The 19278-nt window shown below is 43.1% G+C and overlaps 1 protein-coding gene across 4 annotated transcripts; it reads left to right on the top strand.

Moving 5' to 3' along the window:
- The first annotated feature begins 5602 nt into the window (after positions 1 to 5602).
- Positions 5603 to 17723, top strand: GCSAM (germinal center associated signaling and motility). 4 transcript variants are annotated; one of them, XR_002801864.2, is made up of 7 exons: positions 5625 to 5796; positions 8703 to 8771; positions 11333 to 11377; positions 12418 to 12464; positions 14205 to 14233; positions 15121 to 15689; positions 16115 to 17723. XR_002801864.2 is itself a non-coding variant. In XM_005602003.4 (6 exons), the coding sequence occupies exons 1-6, from the start codon at positions 5768 to 5770 to the stop codon at positions 15433 to 15435; spliced, it is 534 nt and encodes a 177-aa protein (XP_005602060.1). In that variant the 5' UTR covers positions 5603 to 5767; the 3' UTR covers positions 15436 to 17723. The 4 variants fall into 4 exon arrangements, 2 of the variants coding, with proteins under 2 accessions (XP_005602060.1, XP_001501366.1); XR_011428841.1 differs by having other exon boundaries at positions 5642 to 5796; positions 15124 to 15689; positions 16115 to 16359; XM_005602003.4 differs by having other exon boundaries at positions 5603 to 5796; positions 15121 to 17723.
- Positions 17724 to 19278: the final 1555 nt, after the last annotated feature.

Raw genomic sequence — 19278 nt, forward strand, 5'->3', positions numbered from 1 at the left:
ATCCAGGCTTTTATTTCCCATTCAATACATGTATGTTTCTCATAACTATTAGGCACTGGGGTAAGTACTGAGAAGGATGAAGAGAGAATGTATGATTTCAAAGATTTATTATATTGGCCTCTTTATGTGGAGATGTGTGTTGCTGTACTTTCGTTTGTGGAGTGAAGGTAGATTATTTAGCACAGAGTCAGTTCCACAGCAATAACTGCACATATTATAAATGTCCAGCTCTTTCTTGCTGCAAGACATAATCATAAGACGTTTTCATGATTGATAGCTAACACTTCCACAGCTCAGCTTCTCCCTCTAGTGACCTGAGTAAAACTGAAGCTTGAAAGTTAGCTAGCAATCCTCAGCCTTTCCTTCATTACAATGGCAGACGGATTGCCAACCCTCACCCCTATGGTGTTGACTCTCTGGACTCAAAGAAGACTTTGCTCAACATTGGGACTAATTAAGCTACCCATGGGGCAGCATCCAGGCTGTTTGCCCCACCAAGGGTCTGGGATATCTTAATTCATTCTGGTCAGGAGTCAACAACAGCCCTACTCACTGTCAAAGCTCCCTTGTCCATTTCATCTTTCCTCTACAATGCTGAGAAACACCAGTTCCTTGCTGCTGACCTCTAGATCATACAAAAGATACAGAGGCCATTGAGGAGAGGGACTTTTAGTTTGGATTGAATTTTTCATTTTTTCCTGAAGATAATGGGGAAGAGAAAGGTTAGTTATAACAGTATGTCAAGACTCCTTCATAGTCTCTCTCACACACACACACATCACTTTCTTCACGCACAAAATGGCAGACCGTTGGCTGTTACCTCAGATTTCCTGTACACAAAAAAGAAGGATTCAGGTAGCTTGGAAGACATGCCCTAAAATTTATTGTAGTTATCCAGCCTGGGAAAGGAAGTGGTTTTAACAGAGGAGAATGGGAGAAACAGACTAGGGAAGCCTCATATTTCTTAGATCTGTGTGGAGTGGGCACCCCTAATTTTTAATATATGCTGATGAGATTCAGGGCAGGCTGCCCCAAGTTGTGCCACTTTGGCATGCAGATTATTTTGAGCTGAAAACAATCAAGACCCAAAAGACTCAGGAAGAACATTTGGCCTTCCCTATAACTGTCTGAAAGAATTTAGATACAGGACCTCTTCCGGGAAGGGAGCTATCACCGTAGATAACTACCAGGTATGATATGAACTAGGTATGGTAGACAGGGAGGAACCTAGAAACATCTATTTGTTAAAATTCCTCTCTGTCTCATTGTTTCTGTAAGGCCCAGCAAATATTTGTTTACCAACCATTTACTTTTTTTCATCTTCTTGTTAATTGCTTTTCTTCCCTTTGAAGTCCCAGATCCCTACCCTCTTCTCTTCAGACCAAGATGACATATATATCTAGTTTTGCCTGACTATCTTTGGAATCTCCCAGGCTTATGTGGATTCCCCATATGTATGAAATTAAATTTGTTTTTCTCCTGTTAATCTCTCTAATGTCATTTTAATTATTTGACCAGCCAAAAGAACTAAGAGGGTAAAGCAGAAATTTTCCCCTCTTTAACAATGCTTTGTTAAGAATTTTCTTTCTTAATTCACTGCTTCATATAATTTACCAAGGAGAGGGTTTTCTGAATTTTAGATATTCCCCAGATTAGAAAATATACCACCCTAACATCTTTCCTAGAGTTAATTACCTGAGGGATTAATGAAAAATTGCGTGGAGGTACTGTTGGAGAAATGTAATTAAAAACAAAATCTCCTGCCACCCCAGAAAAGCTCTCCACAGAAGTAGGAGAAAAAGAAAACAGTTTTATTATCAAATAAGCATTAAACCAGAATATGACATGAATTACAGGCAACCTGCTAAGGGGATTGCAAAAACAAAGAAATCTTGCCCTTCTATGTAGCCAAGCAGATATAATTATTTTTTTCTTTTTTGGGGGGAAGAAGGTTAGCCCTCAGCTAACAGCTGTTGCCAATCTTCCTCTTTTTGCTTGAAGAAGATTGTTGCTGGGCTAACATCTGTGCCAATCTTCCTCTATGCTGCATGTGGGACACCACCATAGTGTGACTTGATGAGTGATGTGCACATCCATGCCTGGGATCCAAACCTACGAACTCCGGGCTGCCAGAGTGCAGCAAATCAAGCAAGTAAGCCACCGGGCCAGCCCCAGATACAATCCATTTCATACATTTTCTCAAGATAAACAATGACCAGTCCTCAAATACGAAGATTTGACTGCAGCGTTTGCCACACATAATTCGTCCTAAATTCATTTAGTAATGTGTCTGCTAATTGTCCTTAAAAGAGAAAATTTCCTCTTCTTTTTTGACTGGAGGCAGGTTTGCAATTTGGAACCAGGTGGCAGCTGCAGTCCTGCTCCTGTCCTCTGGAGGAAACTGGGAGAGAGGCGTGCTCTCTTCCTTGATGATTACATTTCAAAGAGATGGCTCCCAGGTCCTGGGTTGCTTATTCAGCCTTAAAAAGATTTACGTGCATTTCAAAGATGGAGGGAAAGAACTTTCAAGTTTTCTAAAGTAAATGCCCTAAGAAAAGGGAGGGGAGGAAGTCTCTGCCCTTATTTTTTATTTATTTTTTTTGAGTAAGACCAGCCCTGAGCTAACATCCATGCCCATCTTCCTCTACTTTATATGTGGGATGCCTACCACAGCATGGCTTTTGCGAAGCGGTGCCATGTCCGCACCAGGGATCCGAACCAACGAACCCCGGGCCGCTGAGCAGCAAAGCCTGCAAACTCAACCACTGCATGACTGGGCTGGAGAGTTAGAGAGTTAGGCACCTTATTTTAATTTGTAGTTGACCTTACAGTACTACAGTATTATAAATAATAATATATTGTGCTTCATGTATCAAGTCCTCCTAGATTGACATTACCCTCCTTTCCCTCACAGGCCCCGCTCACTCCAGAAAATTTTTTCCTCCTAGACAAGGATTATCCCCCTCTCCACCCATTTGTAATAAAGTGTTCCTGGAGATCCCCCACAGAGACAGACCGAAGCCTGGAGAGCAGCTACAGAGGCAAGAGTGATGTGTAATGGGTCTGGTGTTGCACAGCTAGTACCTCAGTTCCTTTAACACTATTTCTTCTGTTAAGAAAGAGACAGGCCCCAAATGTAGTCACTTGTGCTAAGCCACACATCAGCAAACCAAGACGTAACATTGCAACTGGCAAATAGCCATTGATGATTAAGTATCTAGGTACTAAACTTTTTCCTTCTTTTTGCAATTACTGACTATAGCTTTTAGCTGTTTAACCCACCCGTTGTTAACTGTGCTGCTTAGGCAATGTGCTGTCTGACTCCCACTAGGTTGCTATAGATAACATCTCCCTGGAGCCTGGGTCACCACAGTAATGGGTATGTGAGCTGTTTTTCAGGAATTAGAACTCCTTGTCCACTTCAGGCTAGTGGAGACCACCAACTCATCAACTGGGCCCACGCAGATGTCAGATAGGCAAACTTTTGACGTCAAGAGGCTAAATCTCCACCCTCAGATCATACTAATGCCACCATTTTGTGAGCATGGGTCCTATGAAGAGGCGTGAAGTCTGACTATGCTTGCACAGATCACCAGTACCTCATTTCTCCTCATCTCCAGTCACCTACCTCCACATTTCAGACCACCTTGCCCCCTATCCCATAAATATCCCTGAGTCCCTATTTTCAGGGAAGTGGATTTGAGGCTCATGCTCTTGCCTCCTCACGTGGCTGCCTTGTGAATAAACTCTCTCTCTGCTGCAATCTCGTCGTCTTGGTGTTTGGCTTTCTGGGTGGCGGGCAAAAATGACCCTGGTTCGGTAACAGTATCTAACCTAATTACAGTTACAATCTCCCCCAGGAATATGGTCTTAACCAGGCAGTCTGGAATTTTCTGGTCAGCATCAATGAGGTAATCTGCCACATAGCCCCCTTCTTCCTACACAGGCAGGTTACCTAAGCTTGAAACAATGCCCTCTTTCCCCCTTCCGCCTATAAAAGCCTTCCATTTGGTACAGCTCCTTAGAGCTCTTTTCTGCTTGCCAGATGGGATGCTGCCTGATTCAAGAATCATTCAATAAAGCCAATTAGAGCTTTAAAACCTACTCAGTTGAATTTTTATTTAACACATCTAAGCTCCCTCCCCATGCTGCTCTGACTATTGTAGGTACAACCTCTACATTACACAAGGACAAGCAGTGAAGTATTTTGTACTTTGTTTTATTTCATTTCAAGGAGCTCCACCAGAACAAGTCTGGATCTGCTTTGCTCACCCTTGGACCCACAGTGCCCAGTATATAGTAGGTACTCAACCTATACTTGTTGAAGGAATGAAGGGAGAAATGATTGACCACACTAGAGCTAACCACCAACTAGAAAGATAATACAAGAAAATCCATAATTCCTCTCCCCAAGTTCCCTTATTTCTTTTTTTCACCTCTTTTTTTCTATTGAGACACAATTTACATACAGTAAAATGAACCCGTTTTGGCATACAGCCCTATGAATTATGAGAAATGCATACAGTCATGTAGCTGCCACCACAAGATATAGAACAAGAAAAAAATTCCCTCCTGCCCTTTGAAGGTCAATCCTTCCCCAACCACTTGCCCCTGGCCACCACTGATGTGTTTTCTGTCCCTTGTGTTTTACCTTGTCCTGAATGTCACAAAAGGTAGACTTTAACCTTGGCTTCTTTCACTAACACATTTGAGAGTCACCCATGTGGTTGCAGATATTAGTAGTCCATTCCTTTTTATCACTGGGCAGTATTCCATTGTGTGGATACAATACCATTTGCTTAGCCATTCACCCCTAAAGATTGTTCGGGTTCTTTTCAGTGTTTACTGGGCAATTACGAGTTAAGCAGCTATAAACATTTGCATACAGGTTCTTAGAGGTTTTAATTTTTATTTCACTTGGGTAAATGCCTAGGAGTGGGATTGCTAGATTATATGGTTTAACTTCATAAGAAACTGCTGTACTGTTTTCCAGAAAGGCCGAACTACTTCCCACTGCCATCAACAACGTGTGAGAATTCTATTCACTGTGCATTCCTTGTTAGCACTTACAGTTCTTGCTTTTGTTTCAACATTAGCCATTCCAATAGGTGTGTAAAAAGCACTGTGCTGTGGTTTTGATTTACACTTCCCTAGTGACTATGGTGTTGAGCATCTTTTCATGTATTCATTTGCCATCTGTATACTGTCTTTGGTGAAATATCGGTTCAAATATTTTGCCCATTTTGTTATTGAGTTTATGTTTTCTTAGTGAGTTTTTAGAGTTCTTTATATATTCTGGATAAAATTCTTTTTATCAGGTTTATGTATTGCTAATATTTTCTACTTGTCTGTGGCTTGACTTTTAATTTCTTTTAACCTTTTCTTGTTTTAAAACAAGTTTCTCCCTCTGACTTTTCTAAGACTACCAAGTGGTTTAATAAATTTAGATATAAGAAGGGAAAAACTCCATGACCTGTCTGTGATTGCAGATGGGGCTTCCCCAGAGACTCAAAGCTCTCATGGACCAATGGCTGCTGGTTAAGGCCACAGCCCGGCTCTGTCAGGCTCTGACGTTTTAAAGGTTATGCACGCACGCACGTGTGAGCCTCTGACGCTCCTCCCTTGGGCTCCTCCTCCCCTTGCAGAGAGATACTCTTCTCCTTTCAGCTCTCTCTGCACTGGTGGCTAGAGTAACACAGCCTGTGTCTAAGTCAAGAACTCCCTGTCAGAGCACAAGGCGGCCTGAGAGGCACCAAGGACTGAGAGGATGGGGAACTCTCTGCTGAGGCAAAACAGGTGAGTCCAGACTCCCTGAGGGGGAACAGAGGAGATGAGTCCAGCTAATGTAGCCAGAAGGAGAAAAAGACATCTGCTGTGGGGCGGGAGGGAATTGGGTAAGGAACTGAGCAGAGTGAAGTGCCTGCTATGTGCCAGACACCAAGTTCAGTTCCTTATAGATCTGGCCTTCTCCCTGGAAACACAGTTTGCAGCTGGTGGAGAACATCTGAAAAATGGAGAGACTCTACTAAGGCTGGTCTATGCAATAGACCGCCACCTAAGAAATGGAACAACTTTCTGAGGCCTGGAAGGGATGCTCTCCTGAGCTCTTAATGTCCCACAAGGAGCTCCAAGACAGCACCACCCTTTTAGTCACTATTTAAGTTAAAAATAAACAGTAAGCTTCCTACCACCACGAGGCCTCGTCTGGTGCACACTCCCTGCAACAGGTAAGCAGAGGTAGTTGAAATCAGTAAAGAACTGGCCTTAACTTTTTTGGAACTCAATTTCCTCATTTTAAATGAAAATAATAATACAATCTACCCTGGAGGGTTCTAGTATGTGTGATGCTAGCATAGTGCCTGACACAGAGTAGAGTTCAATAATTAGAAGATTTTGGGGGGACCATCATCTTCATTAACATCAAAGCAGCCATTGTAAAAATTAGTACCACCCAATACAAGGGAGTCCCTGGGGTACAAAGTGAGGTGGTCCAGGAAGAATGAGCAGGCCACGGGGTAGGGGGGCTGTCTCTACAGAATTATGTTTGATGTCCCAGGTCTCAGTTCATGCCACTGGGAGCTAGGACACAAGACCCAAAATGCCACCTGCCAAAAGGAGGCTTGGCGAGCCTGTGGAATGTTCCTGAGAGTCAGTGTTTTCTGAGACTTCTCCTCCCCGGATCCTCACAGCTCTTTGTCAGTCTGCCACTCCGGCTGTCTCCTATCAGATTACAAATTCCTATTTTTATGCCTAGATGCAAGTTTCCCAAATGTAGAGTGTTTCTTACTCATCTTTGAATTCCTGTATCCTGGCATTGTTTCTGGCAGAGAGTAGGCACTCAAGAAGTGTTGGATGAATGATTGGAAACATAAAGAAATAACTGTCTTGAGAAGAAAAATAAAACAAAATACAGATGTGGTTTGACTGAGAAAGTCATGATTGATGTCCCATTTGTGATTTTGTTTGTTAGAACTTTAGTGTCGGGGTGAAAGATTATGGCATTAATACATGTTAGTTGTAAAAAGAAATGGAAATAGGTGAAGCATAAATAAGAAAATAAACGGATAAATCACAGTTATAACTACTGATAACATTAGATGCACTACCTTTATTTTAATGTCTATATTTATCAGCCATTTGCATTTTTTCATCTTTGAAGAGCCAGTAACGTCTTTTGCCCATTTTTGTTTTATTGGTCTCCTTTGTTTTCTTGATAGTGAAAGCTATTTGTACTTTGAAAAACTTAGCCCTTTTGCATAAATATTACAGAAAATATTTTTTCCAGTCTGTGTGTCTTGTGCCATCCAGACTTTCTATGATTTGCTGATTAGATTTAAAACATAATTGAATTAAATCTAGAAAGCCCTTTGCTTTCTACCAATTTATGCTTAAAATTCTTTCCGCATCCCAAAATAAGACAAATCCACAGTATAATTTTTTATGATTTTATTGCCTTACATTTAGCCCCACACATTCACTACATGGTGTCAGATATGAATATATTTTTTTCCAAATAGTTAATCGGTTGGCTCAGCATCTTCATTTCCATGCTGATTTTAAAATGTCTTCCTTAACATATTCAAAAGTCTTATATTTACCAAGATTTGATTTTCAACTTCCCCCTCTGCCACCTGGTTACCATCCAATCAGCACACCCTCAGCAGGTCTCTCCAGATCAAATTTGCTACAAAAGTGGGGAAATTGTAGCCATGTGGCAGAGTGACACCCATCCCTTCCTGAGATGAGCTCAGAATCTTAGAGGAAAGAACCTGCCAGAAGAGAACACAGCCACTCCTGCTTACTGCTTGTAGGTCCTCAGCTGAGTTGCCTGACTTTTTGGCCTCAGTTTTCTCAGTGGTAAAGTGTAGAATCATAATATCTACCCCATCGGTTTATTTTGGGATTAAATGAAATATAACATATATCATGTACATGTCAAACACTTTTAGTAAGTAGAATATATAATGCATATGTATATAATATAGTAAGTAGTACATATAGTGTGTGTGTATATATAGTATAATAATTATTATATATAGTGTGTATGTATGTAGTATAGTAAATGGTGTATATATAGTATAATAATTATTATATATAGTGTGTATGTATGTAGTATAGTAAGTGGTATATATATAGTATAGTAATTATTACATATAGTGTGCACGTATGTAGTATAGTAAGTAGTATATATAGTATATGCATATAAATCATATAGTAAGCAGTGTTTGTTAGTTTCTTTTTCTCTATACCCTCAACTTCCCACAAATGAAAAGATGGTGATACAGAAAGCCAACCCAAACATTGAACCAATTTATTTTCTTTATTTAATCCTTTCCTTGCCTTTTCTCCCATGTTCTCTGCCTTGGTGCTTTCTGTGAAAGATGGCAATTTACATGAGACCAGGCCAGTACCCTTCCTCGTTCCTGCGTACAGTCCCAACACTGTGCCGAGCAGATAGGCCTCTCTGTATACACTGATAGTGTCGCGTAAAGCAGTGTTGGAGAACATCGGTGGGCTGTTGCTGTGGCAATGGAGTGTACGTCAGATTAAAGATGGGTTTTGGTGTGGGCATATTAACAGATGTGAGGGCAATAAGGGCAAGCTGAGGTGATTCCAGGATTACACACAAGTAGCAGAAATGAGGAAATTTGGAAAGCCTGGAGAAGAAATATTTAACTCACTCCTGATATGCTGAGTTTTAGGTGGCAGCAGACCACTCAAGAGACACCCTGGAATCTGGGGAATCAAAACCGCAAACAGAGAACATCCAGGTAAGAGTAAATCCCATAAAACTTCTCCCAGCCTTTGTTCACGAAGAATGAAGTCTGGGGCCAGCGCCGTGACATAGTGGTGAAGTCCAGTGCCCTCCACTTCAGCAGCCTGGGTTTGCGAGTTTGGATCCTGGGCACACACCAACACCACACATCAAGATATGCTGTGGTGATGACTCACATACAAAATAGAGGAAGACTGGCACAGATATTAGCTCAGCGACAATCTTCCTCAGCAAAAAGAGGAAGATTGGCAACAGATGTTAGCTCAGAGCCAATCTTCCTCACCAACAAAAAAAAAAAAAAAAATAGAATGAAGTCTGTCAGGTCCTGGACTTCACAGCAGCAGTTGTAATGGTAGTACATGTGGAGACAAGACAGAAGATAAAAACACTTTGAACCTTTGGACAGGAGATGTGCCGTTTTGCTAGGAGCCTATTGTAACCTCTAGCAACCTGAAAGAAGGCCCCCATTTTTTGTTGTCCCTTTATTCGTCTATCTCAAGCATCTTTGTGCTCAAGCTCCACCATGGCTGTTTTATGTTTCATTTTAAGCTCTAAGTTTCTACTTCTGACATGGCCACATCCCCCACATGTCTGCAATTGTTGAGAGGTTTGTGGGGAGAAACACTTGTGATTACCCTGATGCTGTTAAACCAAGACTTCCTCATCAGTCCTTTGCAACCAGGCCTTTTGAGTGCCAGGGAACTGCTAAAATATAGAACTAGTGTCCCAGGGTCCAAGAATCCCAAAGAGCTGCAAAGCCAGTTATTCCGTGGCCTGTAGAGTTATTCGCACTTTTCTCATGGTTTCAGGAGAAGCTTTTGAAAGAGCATCAATTAAAAAGCAACCACTAAGCCAAAGCCTGTGTTAGGAGCTGGGGACCCAGAGATTCCACCAAGAGGGTGCATTTCTTCAGAACAAGCTAAGGATCATATATTTAGGGTGTATCACTGAACATATGCTAAAGCATATAGTCCAAATGCTGAAACAGACCAGAAGGACCATAGGCGTAATACCAAGGGAGAGACTGGGCAGACTGGAGAGCCGGGGAACCTTTGCAGAAAAGACAGGAACCTGGAATTGCTGGCCCATAGCCTGGGGTCATAGAGATACATCTGGCCTCCTTCCTGGAGGTTGTGTGAACACACTCCAGACCAAAACATCCAAACTGATATTGCAAGAATATACTGCAGAAAATTTGAGTGGGGGGTATAGCCAACTTACAAGGAGCTTTTACCCATGTTTCACTTTGTTTGACCATTACAAGTCCGTGAGGAAAGCAGTATAAGTACCCTCATTTTATAGAGCAGGAAACTGTGGCTCAAGGAGTCCAGAGATATTGACCCAGTTACTCACAACCGACCGCCTCCTTTCATCTCACTCCCATGTCTCCTTGGTGAGCCTGATTTCCTAGCACTGGTGGTGTTCAATGGTTTCCTTCTGGGGCTTCTCTAGCCACAGACATAGGAGCTATAAGCAAATGGCTTAAAGTACACTGAATGCAGCCTGAAGAGGAGGAGGAACTACAGCCTTGCCTGTCAGCCCCGAAGACTCTAACGGCACACAGACCCAAGAGGCTGTCAGAACACCCAGCCATGCTGGCGCCACAGCCAAGGTCACGTGCAGCAGCCTCTCCTCCATTGCCCTCTCCGAGGGAACTCCCTGGGAAAGCTCACTGTGGGAGAGATTTTTAGATGATCTTTTCCAAACATTTTTACATAGCATTACTGGTACATGCAATACTTTATAAAGGACCTTCATATTTAACCATGTAGATAGTTGACTATGCCTCAGATTCAGACAAATGCCCAAAATGATATGTAGACTTCAGCCTAGATGTCTGATTGCAGAGGGATCCTGAGCCTTTCTGCCATATCCTGTTTATTTAGCTATACCGTGGGGTCAAGGAGGCAGATTTGATGATCTGAGTCAGTTAGAGTTGCTCTGTTCTTGGCTATTCATTCATTTATCAAATATTTATTGAAAATATATTTGTGTGCCAGACACTGTGGCACATGCTGGTGATATATAACATAATGAACAGAAAAACATAGTTCCCAACCTTGTGAAACTCACGTTCTAATGTAGGATATAGACAAGCAAGCAGACAATTACAATATAGCGTGAACAGGAGAAGTCCAGAGGGCAGTGGAATCCTATATAAATATTGCCTTTCCCGTAGCTGGAATAAATTTCTAAAATGTCTGCAGACTTGTACCTTGATGTCCAGGAGATAACTCCTGTGTGTCCTTCATCACAAGAGGTCAAGTAAATCACTGGAACTGAGGATGAGCACACCCTTTTCCTTTGCTGGCAATACAACAGAAAGTTCGCTCCCTGATTAGGAGTTGATAGTGTCATCTTCATATTTCCAAAAAGCCAGTTAATGTCCTGCGAGGACAAAGGCATTCTAGCATGATAGATGTGTTCAAGTCACCTAGAATGAATACCCTCCTGGGGAAGAAAAGGTTGTTCACAGAAATAGCAACGGGAAGGGAGTCACCCTAACAAAGCTGCAGAAACCAACCTTGTGACTTGTGTGATCTCCGGGTGTTTTAGATGCTGGGACTGCCACATGGCTGAAGAGTGTTTCTGCCTTCCGTGGTAAGTGGAGAACTGTTTTGAGGGGTTATTTCCCTAGATGTGGTTCCATTGTGGTATTTGCTGCAATTACCTGTGAACTCCCCGCTGTCTGTGGCCACAGCAGAAACCTGGGCTAGTAGCCCAGATACGATCATCTGAGAGTCAGTCAGGGAAGCGATACTTCAAGTTTTAGTGGAAAACAGGAACAATAGTCTCAGGGGTGGTCCTTGTCCTCAAACAGCCTCAGAAGAAGGAATGAAACTGGCTACCATGTAGAGAAAGACCTCTTAATCGCACTGCAAATCCCGGGGTCTCCATGTACAGAAGCACATATTTCTGTCCCTTGCACAGAGAATTTACAGCCAGGATGATCATATAATTTATCATCCAAAGTAGGAAACCTTGGAGAGTAAAAGAGATGCTAAAAATAGTTAAGTGTCACTAAGTGATTGATAATGACATTAACTAGACCACACAAGCAAATAAGACACATGGTCATCCTCCTTCGAGCAGACCTTGTCCTTGTCTCCTGAGACCATAACAGGCTTCCATTATATTTATGTTGTGTGTTTCTGGGGGGTCATGCATACAGTGTAGTTGCCTCTGTGCTCATGTGGGAGGGTTGTGTGTGTTTGTTTCCTCATTTGCTTGCTCGTTTGGAAATCACAGACTGGAACAGGGATCGAGATTGAAGAAAACTACGGCTCCTTAACTCACATGATAGAAAATAAATTGATATTTTGTCAGAAAAAACATTCCCCCGAAAACTTGCCTATAACATCACTGCAGTTCTCCACCTTATAAACCAATTCCATATCAGCCTCAGAAAAGCAAGAGGGAAGAGAAAGAGAGAGACACACACAAAAGAGTAGATTTCTACTTGGTCTTATCTTTCATTTTTCCTTTTCTCTATCCTGTTGTTTCTCTGTGCTGAAGGAGATATTACAAAAGGCCTATAACCAACAAATGAAAGAGTTAATAAGTTTTTATAGTGAAGTGTGATTTTCTTTGCGAGTTTCGGAGTATTGAAACAACCAGTGTACTTTCCTTTTCTTTTACAGGAAAAGAATAGACATTTTTAAAGCAAGGCAAGATTCTCAGAAGGAAAGTAAGTCATTGCTTTCACATCATTTTCACTTTTGATAAATTATTTTTCCAAATTGCCTCTTCCCTATGCTCCCAAAGCTCCTTGGGCATATTTCTAGTATAAAACTTACACATTTTGCTGCAATTTGTCCAGTTGCATGTCCCTTTGTCCCCACTAGATTGTAAGCTCCTTGAAGCGGGACTTGGCTTATTCATCTTCAGATCTTTCACTTAGTCCCTGAGGTCTGGAGGCTGAAGGACTTAACTGAGAACGATAAATGCAGAAGGTGGAAAGGGGGGCACTTACAGGGAACTGAGGGAGGCCAGCACAGGCACACAGAGCACAGAGGAGGGGAAGGCCTTGTGGTCAAGGTTAGGATTGGGGTTTTTGTCTTGAGAGCTACAGGAAGTACTGAAAGGCTTTAAAAGAGGGGCATATATGACCACATTTGCATTAAAGACATCACCCAAGTTGCATGCAAAAAACAAACTGTAGCAGGGAGAGGCAAGAGCAGATGCTGGACGACCACTTAGGAGGCTGATGCAATGGTCTCTGGTGACGGAACAGGACTGAAGTTAAGGAGAGAGAAGAATTCGACAAGGAGAGGGTGATGAATAGTATCACACACAGGAGAGAAGAAGAAAGTATAGGTCTGAGGAGAGGCCGCGCCTTCCTCAAGAAGAAAAGCAAAGGAGTTTTGCCATTGCCTTCCTGGGCTTAAATAGGAAAGCCTAGTTCATTCCCTCTGAATCTTAAAAACTAGCCCTGAACAGTGTACAAATGAATAATACAGCCCTACCACCCCTAGCCATTTCACCCAGGGGAAGTGTGGGTCCCAGGAAACCCCAATCTCCATCAGAGCAAAACAATGTAGACATAAGACCTCTCACAGACTCTCCTCTTGTAGCGATAATCAGGGAAGTCCTAGACGGCCTTGAGAACTTTTGGCGACGTGAGAATCTGGGATGTCGGTACTGAGGGATGTCAATCCGTAATATAATACATAAGATGGGCTGCATGGGCACAGACACCTCCGGTGCAGGATGGCTTCATGAGGCTTCTGTGGGAAAGTCTGTGTTTGCTCATGCTTGCTGGTGTGTTTGCAAGGGGGTGGCAAGTGTGTCCATCCACTTCTGCTGAGTGGCCAGAGCCAGTCAGCTTTAAGTAAGTTGTCTTTTGAAAAATTGGCCTGCTTCTGTTCGTAGCTGCCAACAGATTCAGGAATGGGAATACTCAGCTTAAGAGTTTCCTTCTTTGTAAAGCTTTCCTTGAGCCCCAGCCCCCACACTACCACCATCCCTTGTCACCTACAGTAGAAATAACAGCCCTCCTCTGCATTGTGGCTCTCTCTCAGACCCCACCTGCCTCTGTGCTAGCCTGTGAGCCCCTTGAGGACAGGGACTGTTTCTGATTCTTCTTTGTCTGCCGAGTGCCTGGTACAGAGTAGGTACGCAATGAATTTATTGTAAGGAGGGAGAGAGGCTGGAGAGAGGGAGGGAGGGAAGTGTGATTTCCTATCCAAAGACCCAGCAAATCTGTCTCCTTCCACTCACCCTCAGCCTGAGCACAGCTTTCCTGTTCCTTGTTTAGGTGGCCCTGTCACTCACTCCCCAAGGATGTGTTTCAGGTCAGATAAGGGCTACCTCAGCTGCCTCTTAGCTCTCTGGTTGCTTATATCCCAGTCCCCGCCCCCTCCTCCTCTCCATTGCCCTCCAGTCTCCCCAGGACCTGAAACTCATTGAGTGTATTTTCTTTCTCCAGATAAAGGAACGGCATCCACTCCCATCCAGGTAATGCAAACATCTCAGGGCCTTTTCTGAGATAACATAGAAACGCAGACACCCCAGATGGCAGGAGAAGTCGGCCTCCAAGATCTCTTCTGACTTTAATATGAAAAATAGTCTTTAGAAGACAGTGCTTGTGAGCCCGGGACCCATATGCAGCCCTGGTGGCAGAGGCAGCAGCCACCTCTGTTGTACAGCTTAGTGAAAGGAACGAACAGTTATTGAGCACTTAGACTATGCCAGGAAGTGTGCTGAGGGCTTTGCATGAACCATCTCATGTAACTGTCACAACGACCCTATAAGATTGGTACTCTTATTTCCTCCATTTTGCAGATGATAAAACTGAGAGATCAAGTGATATTCGCCCAAAGCCAGGCAGCCAGCAAGATGGCAGGGGCGTGATTCAAAACCAAGTCTCCTTCTCAAATCTATGCTTTCCCCTGTACTTTGCTGCTTGGCTTTTTATCTCCTGAGATTTCTCTAAAAGAGAGCTTCTCCTGAGTGGTTTCCCCTTTTAATAATGCAAATATCTCTAGAATCTCTAGAATGGTTAAATATCATAATGCAATCACAGTCCAATCACACTAAGGTGTCTTTCTTATATAAGAAGGGCCCTGAGACTTTGGGAATCATACAGAGTGGTTGGGGGTCACCCTGGAACATGGGGCAGAGAGGACATGCATGGGAGGGCTGAATACTCTGGGCAGCATCAGCACTCCGGCTGCCTGGGCCAGTGGTTGAGATGGGAGCAGCCATTTAGGGAAAACAGCCGAGACATGGAAGGGAAGTAGTTGTGGAAGAGAGATTTTGCCCAGGGTCGGGTCTGTGTTGAGACTGAAGTGTAAAGAGAATCGCAGGAGGCCAATTCTTAACGACGGCTGTCCTTTGACCAGCAGGACGATGTTGACCACAACTCCTCGGAGGAGCTGTGCTACACCCTCATCAATCACAGCGTCCTCAGGAGAAGGCCATCAGAGAAGTCTGCTGAGGGGTGGTATGAGAACATTTCCCGGGAGGCCGAGACACCCAGAGAGGCCTCAGGAGGAACAGAGACTGAGTACTCACTTGTCCACGTGCCTCCCACCCCTAGGCATCCACCTTCCGCAGAAGACGAATATGAACTTCTCATGCCCAGAGTCTCCTCTCACTCCCTGCACCAACCACGTCCCCTTAGGCTCCCTCCTGAGAATCAGTTTGTGCATTTATAATGAAGTGATTGGACTAGCATTTGCTTAACACCAGCAAATAAAAGCTGGGGGTAGGGGCTCTGGTTAAAGCAGGCATGGGGCACAAAGTCTTTCTGGCTGACCTCCCCCTGCCAACAGCCCCTTCTACAGGGGGCTCAGCAGAACATGGTTTACAAACCACAGGGCCTCTCAGATCCTGCTCAACATCCAACATCAAAAGATTAACCAACCATCTTCAACACCACTCTTTGAGAAGGGACTGGCCATTATTGCTTGTAAGTGGCTTTGGAAATGGACTGCTTTACTCAGTGGCAGGAGGGGGGCTCCCTGGTCCCCTATAGCTATGCACATCACAAAGGCTCTGCTTCTCCGTCTGGGTTCTTCTCATAAAACGTCCATATGATTGCCCTCTGAAGTCGCAGAAGCTTTAGCCATCATATTAAGTGTACCCAGGGGGAGTCCACTTGCTCCACAAGTGTTTGTGGGGCCAACTCCTCACTCGCAGGCTTCTAGGCGGATGCCTGTGCAATCCTTTCACTCCATGCCTCTAAATGGTGTCCTTTGCATAGTGTCCTTTGACTCGTCAGCTCTGGTGGCTTGGTTGGTTTCATGAGTTGAATCAGTAAGGTCCAGGCCAGGTTTTTATATAATTTTTAATACAATTTTAATCCTTATTTTTTAATCTTGTATTTTTCCCTAGAAATCTTAAGAAGAAAATCATAGCTTCAGAGACTGATAGAGAGTCCTTTGGCAATCCTCTAATCCCACTTTCCCTTTTTGGCTCCGGGAGGATAATAAGCCCAACGTGATGTTGTAAGTTACTGGCAGAACTTTATCCAGAGGCTGATTTCTTGGCTTTGAATTCAGTGCTCTTCCAACATACTACATAGACAAGCCTTTGCTGTATGCTGTATGTGTGTATTAAGTAACACGTCATTTATAAAACATGAGTAAAATGTCCACATTGGAAAAATAACACGCACATACACATACTCCTTCACTCATGAGCATTTCTCTGCATGCCCTGATTATTTATTTTCCCTCATCTTTTCTTCCTTGTTCCTAGAATTATGTCTAGGATATAATGTCCTAAAATAGGGATCAGCAAACTATAGCCCACAGGCCAAATCTGACCCTCTGCTTGTTTTTATAAATAAAATGTTATTGGAATACAGCCCCGCTCACTTGTTTACAGGCTTTCTGGCTGCTCAACTACTGGAGAGTTCAGCCGTGGTGATATACACTATGGGTCCTGTAAATACACAAATATTTATTTGGGGGCTCATTTCAGAAAAAAAAGTTTGTAGACCCCCACCCTAAACCATCATACTTGGAGATAAACTTAACAGAAATGTGTTTGGGTATTGATGTAACTCATAAGAGCTGGTACCAATAAAATGGTATGAAAATTTAAAACCACAAATTAGATGAGACCAAGGATTAGCAAATTAGACTATTTCTATATCCACACCTGTGTTCTCAACTTCCTGTTTTGTTGAACCCATGGCCATTATATTAATTTTAGGGATGTTAAAATAGTAAGAGGTTTGTTGACAAGCAGTAGATGTATTATGTGTTTAATTGCTGTTTTGTTCCCCAAACTAACCAAAGTTAAATAACTTTGCTATATAAAATGTGCCAAGCGTCCAATGAGGATAAATCAGTGACTTGAGGATGGATGCATCACACAGGTTTGCTGAGACTTCAGGCAGTTGGTCTTCAACCAAAGAACCAAGCACATCTTGGTATCATGTCCTCTGCTAACTTCCTGTTTTTAGCCAAATTCTTTCACAAGGGACCCTCACTTTGACCCTTGGCCAGGATTCACTTTAAGGAAACAATGTGACACCAGAGTCAGATCAGCGGTGATTCAAAGCCTGGTTGTGTCTCTTCCTCCCTCTGTGACCTTGAGCAGGTGACATGAAGGCCCAGCCTTTTCCCCCATGAACGGGAGGATTACATCTAATGTATGTAAATCATCCATCACAGACCTTGAATAAATGATAGCAAAGAGCAAAAGGGAACAGAAATCTTTATGATGTACGGAGAAAAACATGTGCTGATGTGCCTGGTGATCCGGGGTTACCCAGCAGTCTTCCAGTGAGACAGAAACACGGAACGCTAGGCGCTAGGCTGGAATTGTCCACTCCGACACCGGACCATTGCGGAAACTGGTTGGTTTAAATACTCTCAGTACAACCTAATAAGTTATACCTGTTTGACTCTTATCACGTGAAAGTATTACCTGTCTCAAATAGTACATGCCTTTTAGCAGGAACATATTAAATATAAATGCTTAACCAAAGAAAGTTGTTCTGATAATGAAATTTAGAGGGATCATGGAAGGGAATTATTTGCGAGCGGGAGAGCCCTCTGAGAGTGCTTTGAACTACCTAACATGTCTGTAGATAACGGTGATCCCGTTTTCCATAGATTTCAGGATTTCTGATGAAAGCTGTGCACCCTCTTCACAGAAAGTGTACATTCTCTCACACACACACACACACACACACACAACACATTTGTATGCAATTTCAAGGGGTTCGGGGTGCAACCCCTCAGTTAAAGATTTCTGTTCTTAATAAAAAAAAAAAACTGAAGCTGAGGATATAAATTGTCCCCTCAAGCCACAAGTATAATCAGAAAACCCCCGTTCCCATGCTGGTCATAAACCTGTAAGTAGCCAGAGTTCACAGAGGTACATTTTATGCAGCAACTGCAGTCTCTGTGGTTTCCGTTTTATGTTCACACTAGTAAATACATCTATAAATAATCCCTTAGTCTATGAGTAAATTCTTATTTAGAATACAAGATAGGCACAAAAAAAGGGCAAAAATAGGTCAGGAAAATCTACCGTTGACAACAAATAAATTCAAATGCTGATGTTTTGAGGACAACTTTGGGTGACAGGTGCTTCAAATATTCTCAGGGATGGAAGGGCACAGGCAGAGCAGGAGAGAGGAGTCCCCAGAACTCCACACGAGCCGTCAGAGAAAGGGGATTCTGTTTACATTTACCTGACTCTGTTCTTTTCCAAGCCAGCTTCTTGTGTTCAGAAAGCAACTTGAAAGCCACTTGATCTGAGGGCACCTCAGTTCCGCCAACTGTGAAATGGATCAGCATAAGTCCCTCCCACTTTCCTGCAGAGGGTTCTTTGCAAGGCACTTGGAAGCATTGAGTGGGCATTATCATCCCAGAGAGTCTTCTAGGTCTGATGATCACACTTCTCAACTCATCTTTTCCCCCTCACCACTTGTGCTCCTTGTGGATTCCCAGATATCAGCCAAACCTGAACTGAGCATGACCCTGGGATGCCCATCAGGGTTGGAGGCCATTGATGGTGTGTGGTTGTCCAGTGGGCTGAGCTCTACTCCCCAAAACTGTGGAACTCTGAGCTTGCCCTTCCACCTTTCCAGACCTTGGTTTCCTAAGTATAAGATGAGGGGACTGCCTTCTAACCCTAAGAGTATATAAGCTCTAACGATAAAGGAAAGATTAAAGGATGTCTGTAGATACGGCTGCCAGCTACGCAGCAATAGTGTGAATTAACTTATTTTAAAGCAATGAAACAGTAATGGGAACAGAGAAGAGAAGATTTAGATTTCTCCTGTTTTTCTCAGTGCTGATCAGACTCTGAATAGGGCAGGAGTCTATGTCCAGAGTCCACACCTAGAAGGGAAAGGCGAGAACATGCACCTCACCCAAATAAAACACAAATGTGTGTGAAGGAGGACAAATCTGCTTATCCAAATCCCACCATTGCTTCTGGGTTCAGCTTGAGTCCTGCTTCCTAGGCAAAGCCTTCATCAATTAAACTGTACTGACCACTCTTTTAAGTATCTCACAGACACTTGTTGAAACCTG

This window comes from Equus caballus, chromosome 19, assembly GCF_041296265.1.
Source record: "Equus caballus isolate H_3958 breed thoroughbred chromosome 19, TB-T2T, whole genome shotgun sequence".
Classification (NCBI taxonomy): domain Eukaryota; kingdom Metazoa; phylum Chordata; class Mammalia; order Perissodactyla; family Equidae; genus Equus; species Equus caballus.

What these genes read in the sequence shown, in the direction of transcription:
- GCSAM (XM_005602003.4), top strand. Translation starts at nt 5,768, where the DNA reads ATGGGGAACTCTCTGCTGAGGCAAAACAG. An exon ending in CGCAAACAGAGAACATCCAG is followed by an intron (nt 8,772 to 11,332) that starts GTAAGAGTAAAT and finishes CGGGTGTTTTAG; the next exon opens with ATGCTGGGACTGCCACATGG. An exon ending in GCAAGATTCTCAGAAGGAAA is followed by an intron (nt 12,465 to 14,204) that starts GTAAGTCATTGC and finishes TTCTTTCTCCAG; the next exon opens with ATAAAGGAACGGCATCCACT.